We start from the raw sequence: 12,068 nt of genomic DNA on the forward strand, positions 1-12,068 counted from the left end.
TCAGCGAGAAGATTGTGTCTGAAACAGCTGGATCCGGTACACAATCAAGGTCTGCGCCTCGCAAACAGTGCATTTAGAACGTAACCTATAAAAAGTCTGTATGTAGAAGCAAATGAGCCACCACTGACAGATAAGATAATCATGGTCACATGCTCATACGTTCTAAGGATTCGATCAATGCCCAACGACCTGTGCACCCTATAGTAACTCTAGAACACTATTTATTAACAAACCCCAAGCAATTAGGCTGCTCCTTCTCCGATTTGAAGAGAGGTGCCAAGATTTAAATATAAAGGACACTTTGCCGATGATTGCTCAGAGACCCGATGCCCTCCCACCTTGGTCCTGCCTCTCTCTGTGTGCGACTTCACGCTGACTCAATTACGAAAGAAGCAAACGCCGTGCGAGCTTATACTACAGAAACTCCTAGCACTTCAGGCAAAGTATGTGAGACACACAGCATTTTACACCGGTGGTTCCAAATCGACACGATATGTTGGAATTGCGGTAATACACAATCATTCGGAACATACAGTTTGGCTACCACAATGCGCATCCGTATTTACCGCAAAATGCTACGCAGTCTCAACAGCGGTGAAAAAAAATAAAAAATGAAATCATCGAGAACAGTATACTATATGCAGACTCATTAAGTGTACTAAGAGCCCTTCATCCGAAAATGCGTGTGTACCAATGATAGGTGCATCCTGCCCAACATAATAACAGTTATAGATCAGGGACGCAACATAATGCTTTGCTGGGTACCGAGCCACGCCGGAATCTCTGGAAACGAGAAGGCAGATGAATGCGCAGCAAAAGCACGACGTAACGAAATAAAGAATGTCAGCATTCTCTACAAAGACGTCATAAAATCAGTACACCACAAACTCAAAATGCGTGGCAAGCTAGATAGCACTCAGAAACAGAATACAAGCCCCACCTAGTGAAACCCATCTTAGAAAAATGGAAGTCCTGCTCACACGAAAAACAGTTCATAGAAGTAGTCGTATTTCGTGTATGCATTGGACAAACACACCCAACACACAATTGCTTACTAGCAAAAGAGGACAAACCTCTGTGTTTAAAATGAGGTGGTGAGGCATCAGTAAATAAATTTTACTGTCATCACTAAACTAGAAGAGTTACGAAAAAAAAACATTATCGTATCTTACAATGAACATATATCTTTTCATCCTGCACTGCTTTTAGGTGAAGACGTGCTTGTTGATAACTCAGAAGTGTTTAGCTTCTTAACAGAAGCATGTTTTAGACCAACTGTATACACTGCGTCGTCTAAATACACAGAAACGCCTCGTAGGGCTTCGCGCTTTTGAGAAGACGATCGAGGTGTTTTAGACCTGGTTGGTATCCTCGAGGCTCTTGTCCAGACAAGGACTCGGCGAGGCATCCCAATATTTTAAGAGAATCATACCATGCGTTTGGTGCATGATGGCCTAAAGCTGCCTATGCACCACAAAAACCAAACCAAACAAAACGTAAAGATTGTCAAGTCATATCCTTTCAAATGTACTACTGTCGTCTCGTTTACTAACGGATCAATGGTTCTATGCCCGGCATGTCGAACAGCCACCGCATACACAACTAAAATCCCCCTAGCGCGAATTCTCAGAACAAATTAGTATTCACTTTAAACGCCCATTCTCGTCTTTTGGCGACACCACCTGGTACCTCTTCTAAGCGGAAGAACTACTTAAGACACCTTTTCTTCCTCGCCACCTCACTGGAGCCTCGGGACGCCGTCTTGCGCGGAAGAAAGACGACAACCTGCCGGTCCCACCACAGCCGCCTAGGCCATCGATGCTTGAATAGTGAAGGTCGGTCAAAAAAGAGCTTCCGCGACATGCAAGCCCTTACCTTAGCCTGCCACGTCGGTGTACTTCTCTACGCATTTGAAAAAACCGGTGGGTTCCTGGTCGGCACTGGGAATCTAACACGGTACATCCTTCATTGGAAGCTGACGCCGTAACCACTGGGATTATAGGTGTTGCTTCATGCGCAGAGGAACAGAAAAGTATCGAAGAGTATCTACCAAGCCACCGTGGCGCGGCGTGTGGCCAGCAGGTTCCCGACAGATGCTTAGATTTGCTGTACTTTTGTGTTGATTGATTGATTGATTGATTGATTGATATGTGGAGTTTAACGTCCCAAAACAACCATATTAATATGACAGACGCCGTAGTGTAGGGCTCCAGAAATTTAGAGCTCATGGGGTCCTTTAACGTGCGCCCAAATCTGAGCGCACGGGCCTACCAATTTTTATGTTTATGCGTTTGGACATTAAACTGTCTGCAATTTTTGGTATTTCTCCCAGAAGTCAGTGTCAAATTTTATTGGCACCAGGCTTTGCTGAAACCTCTGTATTGCTTGTTCTTTTTGGCACCAAATGCAGCTTTGGAGGCCTGCGCTCCTAGACGGCCGACCCTTTTCGAAAGAGACGCTTTTAGGTGCCTGGGAAAGTGTAGATCACGCCCAACGCAGCTTAAAGGGATTGCTGGCATTTCCAACTCCTGAATGCAGATATGTTACTTGACTCGTACTTGACTCGTTCTTGACTCAAGATAGCCTTGCCGCTCGTTATAAATTGTTCTCGAACTTTCGGACGACTTGAAGGCGACTTGGCTTGGTCGAAGTCAGGACAAGTTTCAAGTCAGCTGTAGGGCTAGCTTGAAAGCGACTTCATGCGTTATTCCAACATGGCCACCTCTCGAATGGACGTCGCGCGGAGGTTGGCCGCTGTTGAGTTTGCCACGCCATAAGCGTAGCATTTTGTGAGGCGCACTGTCTGTCGGAGATTCCTCTATCCGCTTTACGTGACCGAGGATATCCGATGGAGTTGTACGACGAGAAACAGTACCACGCTCGATACATGGTCACGAAAATGCCTTGCGGCAGCTGCTGGCGATGTTGCCGCTCCGTGAAAGTGGAGGCAACCGAAGACGGCCTGTGCCTCCAGTGTTACGACTATACTGATGGCGCTCAGGTTTTACGGCGCTTGCACATTCCAAACAGTCACCGGGAATCTCGTCCGCATTCCGTAGTCAGCAGTGTGCCGTGCAGTCCGAAAAATTACGCGACTCATCGCAAAACACCTGTACGCGATGCTGATACGCTTTCCGTAGCCGGTGGCATTTCCTATAGTTATGCAGGACTTTTGTGAAGTGGCTGAGTTTTCTGGCGTTACAAGATGTGTCGACTGCACAGACGTGTTTATTAATAGCCCCGGTGGTGACAACGCCGAAGTGTTCCGTAACCGCAAAGGCTATTTCTGTTTTTCTAAAACACGATAATATTTGCCGTTGTTTTCGTCTCTTTCAGTACAAAATTGACTTAGCGCTGTGTCTGTGCGCCTCGTCTATCTTTTCGTCCCGTCTAGGGCGCTGTTTCTCGCTCAGACAGGCATCGTTTGCAGCAAAACGCTACGAAAAATTCCACCCACACGCACAGAAAAAGAGGTGCCCCTATGAGGGGTTCCTGACCATGTGCTTCCCCCTTCACCGTCATGCAGCGAGACATAGCTGCACCCCGTGAGACAAAATTTCGCTAAGGGAAATGTCCTGACCTCCACTTTTTCTCTTGTTTACGAAGCTTAACAAAAGAATACGAATAACTTTTGTTCCCAAAAGTTGTTGCTTTTTTATTTTTTTTTAAATTAAAACTGTGACCTAGCCCCCTACAAGCATGTCCACAGGCGAATAGAAAGGCGAATACCCTGAAAATCGGGTTACCGCGCGAGCCCGGTCAGCACAAATACACGCCGTGGCCTTCGATTAAAAAAAAACGACGAAAGAACCCTACGCGATGCTTGTTTCGCCTCCAAACAAGCAAGCGTGGAGAAAGGCGCTGCACTTGGGTGGCCCCTAAAACCAGCGGGCAACAGACGCTTTACAGAAGCAACAGTGCAGATCGCTGTGGCGGCGGGCACCACGTGCCACTGGTTAGCCGTAAAATGGTAAAAATATGCTTGTGGCACTTTGTTTTTGTAGTTATTTTGAAATGTGCGATATTTTTTTTTTTGCTGTAACACGGGCCTTAAGCGAACAGCTTCATTATCAAACTCGTTACCAGGTGAGCAACGTGTTTATGCTTTGAAGCTCGTTCTTGACTTGACCAAGCAAGACAGCCTGAACATCTATAAAATGCGAAGGCTGACTTGGGCGTTTTGAAGTCCGCTGCTTGCTTTACGCCGACTTGCTCAAGTCAAGTCGAAGGTGCGAGCCAAGCAACATCTCTGTATTCGGGGACAAGCAAGACAGGTTTAGAATCCCGCCTATGGAGCACCTACTAATTAAGCTAATGTAGAGACTTTTGTGCGTGTCCTACACCGACAGAGACAGTGTGTGCAGTGACTCATTGTGCTATATCACAATCACCCCTCATCATTCCGTCCTCTTTCTCTTTCTTTTCCCTTTACCCCTGTGAGAAATAGCTGGTAGGAAACCCGCTTTCCAGGCCGACCATTCCTTGTTTGTGTCGTTAAACACCTTCTTCCTCTTTTTCTGCGCACTCAGAAGGCTTCCAACTGTGAAATATCTTGCCTCATGGTAAGCTATCTTAGGTGTCAAACATAATAAATTCGTACGGCTTTCCTTCAATTTGCCTTCTAATATCCACAAGGCCGTGCTTTCTGCCGCCGCTCAACCGGGAAAATGGTCAGAGAAAGGTGGCTTTACAGCACTTTACGCTAGAATACAGCAGTTCGGAATGATTCATCCTAACTGTGCTCACCACTTCGTGGTACTCGAAGCCAGATGTTTTCGAAGCCAGACTGAACAATTGCCTAAAAAACGAGCTGCGTCAATACCCTGGTTTTAATAGGGCTCTTACCTTCGAGCACCGAACTGTGTGTCTCTTGTCCTGTCAGTAGGTCGTTGACGTACAGCGATGGACCCATGTGGCTAGGGCTGCTTATCAAGCACATAATGCTTTCACAACAGTCATACACGCATAGCACAGGTTGTAGTGGCAACGCTTTCATCATATGACACTTCTTTGTCGCAGTGAGCACAGACCCCTGTGGAACAGATGGCAGCGTATATTTAAAAAAATTATGTTTGACACCCTCCATCAGGTAGTAGCTCCGTTCATCATGCGCTTTGGGCGGAATGTCCATAGCATGTATACGTTGTTGCGTTACCATGCAGGGCCGAGGGCTTGCGAAAAGGCATAATTCTCGTTCAGCGCCACGACATAACCTGGGTAAATGAAGTTTCGGCCTGCAGCACTTCGAAGCACCAGCAGAGGTATCTATTAAAAAAAAGTTCCATAAAATAACACAGCACAAAGTCACACCTGCGGTGGACACTGTGCTCCGGACAATTTTGTCCCTGGAAGGAATTCATAGAAAGCGTATTGTCGTGGGAGGCCATATTCCTCATATGCGATAGTGACCATCTCCTTCTTCATCCCGTATTCATGGCCACTCCAGTGATACGAGCTACTTTTACCTTGCCCCCTTCGCAGGTCGTACGTACACGGTATTTTTCATGCGCTCTGAGCAGTCGTGCCCAAGTTCCGTTCTACATATCGCTTGGCAACTAAACCCGGCTTGAAAAGTGATGAGAAAAAAACGTATAGTGCAGCGTTTGTGCGTGCTGCTATCGCTCGGGCCCCGCTGGGCCACGACCACTATGTATATGAAGGTCAACGAGAATGAATGTCTTGCTCAAAAACAAAAGCACTAAGTCAGCGATCAGAACCCTCGTGCTCTATTTATGTAATTGCTTTAAGTAATAGAAATAAAAGGCCAGTAATAAGCAGTTAATTGAGAAAAAGGTCCTACTGAGAAACTGGTCTAAATTCAGGTTGGGGACGAAATTAAATGAAAAGTAGTTACGAGATCACGGGGTAAATGCTAGCTCAATTAAATTCTGCTAACGCAGTGCGCAGCGAGATACGTTATGGAAAATGAAGTTGGGATACAAACTAACTTCCAGAACAGCGTTGTATTTAGAAAATATGCACATTGTATTGCCACATGTGTCATTTCTCATTCGGCACATATTTGGTTTTCGTCATGCGAGCGTCGGTGCTCCAACCGCAACGCTTACTCAAGTGATCCTGACGTTGGCAAGTTACGTCGACCTGTGGATAGAAATGGCAAGAAGGGAGCGTTCGGAAACCTGTTAAGGACCTGTGTGATCAGACGTGTGAAGGCACTACGAATCTTGCTCATTGATCATTGCTAACACTACATCAAAAACACGGTGCTCTTTGGCCACACATGACCCCTACTCCACAAAACCTCAATAATCAACCAATCAACGAAACAACAAATAAATAAATAAATGAATAAATAAATAAATAAATAAACTACCAGTACAGGTTATGGATTCAGAGAACTGGGAGTAGTAGCGAAGTGTAGAAACCGATGACGTTTGTGATGATACAGATTGTTAAAGGAAAAGCGAAAAGTGCAAGATGTGAATGCTAAATTCTATGAAGCGTTTCCAGCAGGGGTCTGAAAGACGTGGCCCTCACAAGGCTATGTTCGTCCCACATTTTTTTGGTTCTCATAATAAGTACGTTAAGTAGTTTAATAAACAAGCACGACTCGTCTAAAGCATTGTTTTCGGTAGACACTCCATGTGGTCACCACCCGTTTTAAGCGTGTTCGTAAAACAAAAGCAGTAAATCAGATTTGGCGTCCAGATTTTACTAAATCTGGAGATGGGTATGGACATGTTGTTGGGTGTAATCATGGCCCCAAATCTTCAGAACTGACCCATATGTGAGATTTGGGAAGTATTTTGTTTTTAATAAAAGCGTTTTCACGCATAGGTAGGGACCTTAGTAGTTTTACAGGAAGTGTTTGCTGAAAAATATGGTTGTACGTGCTATGTCAGATTCCGGTAAGAATTCAAAATTCAGACACAAGCGCTGTTCATACGCATCCGACCAATGCTTTCTCAGGCGTGGATGACGAAGAATTAGCACTGAAAGGGCGTAGTCTCCCCAATTGCCGAAGAAAATTGTGATATAGAATGATTTTACAAGAACACTATTTGTCCTTAATAGGACAGCAAATTGTGATGAATGTGCGATTATGATCTATATTGTGACGCAGTTTTTTGTGATGCCGAAGAAGCAAGCAGTCAAATAGGCAGATACCGAATAATCAGGTGATCTATATGGATTTAAAACAAAGAAAAAAACTCGCAATACTAGCAACGATTACTTGCAGTGGTGGCGGTCAGCACTATCTTCGTTCGTCAGTAACCTGTTCGTTGGTGGAATACTTGTTTTTTTTATTGTGATAGCAATTATATCGACACTCTCGGCTGGATTTGGCGCGACCATCGGCGTCACCGTCACTCACCGTATATGTATACGTATCAATATATATGAAAACGCAAGAAAGAAAAATATTTTGAAAAATGAACCCGGTGCGCGGAATTGAACGTGGGACCTCTGAATCGTGAGTGCGAGGCGTTAACCACGGATCCACAAAGGAGCACCTCCGTCGAATTTCAAACGGCAAGCTGTTTATGTCTACCACTTACCGCTGGTTATGGGGATCTCGGGGTGAACTATCGTGTTTTCTGCATTACCAGCGAGATGGCGCAATGAGCGTGCGTTGCCAGATCGTCACGACGCGGCGGCGCGCGCTGTCACCTCCCACGCGTACTTTGCCCCGCGGAGAGGGGTGTGGGTGGGGGTTGACGCTCACGAGTCTGTCCCCGCGCTTATCTCGCGGTTGGGAGAATCATACGCCTTGGCTTCTCACTGGAGCGATTTTGTTGTAGTTACTGGGCATTCAAAGGTCACTGCAGTCGTTGCACAGCCTCCGTTTGCGAAAAGGGCGCGCTTTTCAGACACAGCGAAGTGACAACTGAGACGCTTATTCGCGTTTGTCTGTATCTGTGAGTTTGTTTCGTGCGTCATTAATGCGTGAGAAACGTGGGGCACGTTTCTATCTGCTTGCCATTCTGCGCGTGACCTTCAATTTTGCTGCTATCGCGTTCATTGCTTCGCCTTTGTGGCAAAGCTGTGACTTTTTTCTTTTTTTACATATCTAATCGATCGTTGTTGCGTTAAAGCGGGTGCTCCCGTTATCTCCAGAATAGAGTCAACTGCCCGCGTTGTGCGTCTCAATTTTATCAGCATGATCTAAAATGATCGCGAAGGTTCTGAACGATTTCGGTACGTCCTGCGCTGAGCCACGATGACGTTTTTTCCTGGCTTGAACACCGGTCGTGTGAAAATTAGGAAACATGCGCACGTGGCAATATAAGTTATCTCTACGCCGGAAAGCGATAAAATCGGATGCGTAACCTGTATACGATCCCTCTTGAGCTGCGTCCAGTTTCCCCAGAAGAGGTCGGGCTTGGGGCCAGGTACTCCGAGTCGCTTGAAGAAGCCGTGCTGGTGATGACGTTCTATCACCCACAGAATAAAGCAGGAGATGGCGCCTAAGGTTACCACTTGTAAAACCTTGAAAAAAAGCTCCCACGAATTCATGTTGCTCCTATTTGTTGGAGGTGGGCCAAGGGCAGCTTGCCCCGTCTGGAAAGAACCGCTCAGCTGAATAAACATTTATAACGAGCGATCGCCTGCAGTAACACTAAAAAAAAAACGCTTTCCTTTTGGGATTACGTTCTTTATTTGGATTTAATGTCACAATGATATTGCCTGCTGGCGCCGGACAATTTAATTTAGCTGCCGGCGCAACAGCTGTTAGATTAGAGCAGCACGTCCTGTTTATTGCAGCAGTGTTCGACAGCGAGCGCTGCGTATTCCGCGTGCCCATTCAGTGGTGATACGAGTCTGCCGCGGTTCTGAATTCCGGTTAAAGCACTCGGTTGCTGACCGGAAGGTCGCGGGGTCGATCACGGCTGTTGCATTTCTACGGAGACTAAATGCTATAGAGGTCCGTGTACTGGGTGGTGTCAGTGCGCGTTCAAGAACAGCAGATGGTCAAAATTTCCGGAGCCCTCCACTTACGGTGTCCCACTTATTCACAAGGCGGTTTTGGGACGTCAAGCCTTAACAACTATCAGTATGTCTTACTCTACAAACACCTACCATTGATAAGCTACAAGAGTAGCTCAGAGCGGCCACGTAATTGGGATGATTTTATACATTCTCTTCAACGCCAGAATAATAAATGACCCTTTAGTGCGCAGTTGAGTAACTCGATTGCACTGTTCAGATACCGGAGCTGCTTGATGGTTTAACCAAATAGAAAGCGGGAAATTCATTCGGCCGTGACCCATTTTTATCCACATTTTCAAGTTATTTGTCCATCGTATTTTTTTCTGTTAAGGTCATCTCCCACCACGCACAAGTGCAGAAAAGCAAGCCGCAGTCATTGATTCACCTGCATTAACATGCGTATTAAAACCTGGTCCGAGTGCAAGAACTCCCTGATTTCTCTCATTTAATACAATCAGCCAAAATCATTCTTATAACTCGGCATGTGGCTCACTGTCCATACGTTGGAAACTGCCAGCCCCGTCTTTTTTTCCCGTTTCATGACGACGTCTTTCTCTTTATTCTTATCTACGTATATTTCGTAATACTTCTATGAATGCGCATTTTTTGTGTATACCGTTACGAAATATCGACAAGATAATAATAATAATAATAATAATAATAATAATAATAATAATAATAATAATAATAATAATAATAATAATAATAATAATAATAATAATAATAATAATAATAATAATAATAATAATAATAATAAAGATAATATAAAAGTCCCCATACCTCTCACTACTGGCTTCCGCAATCTAGCTTCATTACTGCAACTTATGAAGCTGTGACATGTTATTTAAATAGAGCGCTATTATCTCCCAAATCCTACTGCAAATGCTTTTGTTTTGGTTACGTTCTTCTGAAAAAAATTTTATACATACGAATACGAATCAATGCCTGTGACATTGAGATGCCAGACGTAGAAGCGACTGACCCACTGTCGCCCCCCTGTTCTGCCTGAGCGATTGTTTTAAGTGTTTCCCTCTGCGGAATTCGTTGTGTTGTGTACTGCAAGCAGTACCTGTACACTTACTGCAACTATGAATTCTTTCAGTATTTGACGTTACGTTGCTTGTTTCAGTTTAATTAGGAAGTGCAGCGAACTCTATTAGCTCCTGCTGTGAGCTTGTTACAGAAATTAGTTTTCGCAAAACCAAAACCTCGCCTCTCTACGTTCATTACTGACGAACGATGGAGTGAAGTCGCCAAGGTTAGTAGTCTTATTTTGTTTTCATTGCTGATATTTACCCTTTGTTTGAACGATGTGCAGCCAGCAATAAATAACTGACAAGATTCAATTTAAAGAATTTCTTTGCTTATATTGCACTCAATGCTTTGCAGACAATATTTTATAATTTCAACAGTAATAACCACCTTGTTGCTGTGTATATCTTCGCAATTTAAAAAAAAATATATTATTTTCAACAATACTGTTACCGGTGTTAATCTTTCAACAGCGATACAGTTTTAACACGTGTGAACAAAAAAAATTTTTTGCAGGTGTTCTTAACAACTCCCGCAACTATATTTCAATTTGTCCTTTCATTTATTCTCTTCAAAGTTTCAATTTATCAGCTTTCAGAAATACGCGGCCGGATTCTAAGCTAGTACATCTTTTATAAAACTCTCATCAGAATACACAAACGCATCCGTTTACAATGAGTTTTTATTTGTAGTGAGAACCAATAACAAAACTCATTCGTAAACGCCAGTGCCGCCGACAAAGTGTAGCGTATGAGTACCTTTTTTACTGTTTTTCATAAATTGCCTTTGGTTGTCCTGGCGAGAAAGGCCTCTTCAACGGAATTATTCCATTTGATACGTGAAATTGTGCAGCATTTGCTGACGTGTCTGGAAACACATGACAGCTGCGCAGTTCCAAAAAATGATTTAATGAGTACGTGAAGCAGCAACATTCATCACACATATTAACAATTGCTTTAAAGTTGCAAGGCGTAGATGGCATTTTCAAATAAGCCGTACCAAGAAGCCCGCTTTGCAACAGTATCCGGCTTTATTTTTTGTTCAAAGGCTTCTTTCGTGCACGTACTCTGGGGTTTATTTGGACTGTAGCCTTTCTTGCAAATGCTGTATACCAGGCACGTTGTTTTGTAGCATTGTGTGTGTGCCTCCGTGTTCTTTTTGTGTCCCGTTACCCTGCCCTGCCATCGTGATTCAAATATGCTGGTGTTTTACGTACCAAAACAATAGCATGGTTATGAGTCACGCCAGCGCTCCGCTAACTTTGACCACCCATTTTTTTTCCAACCTGCGCCTAAATGTAACTGCACGACGTATATAGTACTTCCCCTCTATCGAAATCAGACTCCTGGAGCGAGGATCTATAGTCTCGCAATTTTCGGGTAAGCAGTCGAGGCTACATATCAAAAGGGCCATCATGTGGTCGCTCAACACACTGCAGTTTTCAGCAGGAAATAGAGTTATATTACCCGCTTTGCCTGTGCACGTATGACAGGTGAACTGCAAATGGCCATATTAGTGCGGAATAAGCCCGAGACTCCGCCTGATACAAAGCCCGCCTACTTTTGCGGACTGTAACTTTGACATTGCTTGTGTGACGACACGTGCTGCATGGAGCACGGCCGTTGTCTTCTGCCAATGTTTGAGCCGCTGCAAATAGTTCAATTTCAATGTCCAGCTGAATAAAGCTGAAACAGCAAGGTCAAATCATATCAGTCGCGAAGCTTGCAACGAAAAGTGTCGAAAACCTATTGCCACAGGCATCAATGCCCGCCGTCGATTCATGCGAGACTAGGGGAGGAGGGGAAAAATAAACGAAACTAAAAACTCAATATCACTTTTCGAAATAGTCGTAATTATATATATGTCAAAGTTGCATGCGTTGAGAAACGGCCGCGTAGTTCCTTTATTTTCGCCATGCTGCACGCGCGAGCCCGAAAAAAACGAAGAGTTGTCAAAAGACCATTGAAGTGTGTCACAATGCTTGGAATTGCGGTGGAAATATGGCAACGCATGGTTCTGTCAGTTCCCAAAGGATACAGACAATGCGCGATGGAGAACAGCGCCAACCAGAAACTTATGCATTA

General features: G+C 44.5%; 1 protein-coding gene across 1 annotated transcript in view; it reads right to left on the reverse strand.

The window, feature by feature from the left end:
* LOC119167314 (cytochrome P450 3A4) overlaps positions 1-9,749 on the reverse strand; it is a 48,552-nt gene extending 38,803 nt beyond the window's left edge. The window contains exons 1-2 of the mRNA XM_037418784.2: positions 9,733-9,749; positions 8,293-8,523 (exon numbers count right to left, since the gene is read on the reverse strand). Of these exons, the coding sequence (XP_037274681.2) occupies positions 8,293-8,478 (186 nt within the window). The 5' untranslated portion in view covers positions 8,479-8,523; positions 9,733-9,749. The remainder of the gene's footprint in view (positions 1-8,292; positions 8,524-9,732) is intronic.
* Between the last annotated feature and the right edge of the window lie 2,319 nt (positions 9,750-12,068).

Source organism: Rhipicephalus microplus, chromosome 6 (genome assembly GCF_043290135.1).
Source record: "Rhipicephalus microplus isolate Deutch F79 chromosome 6, USDA_Rmic, whole genome shotgun sequence".
Classification (NCBI taxonomy): domain Eukaryota; kingdom Metazoa; phylum Arthropoda; class Arachnida; order Ixodida; family Ixodidae; genus Rhipicephalus; species Rhipicephalus microplus.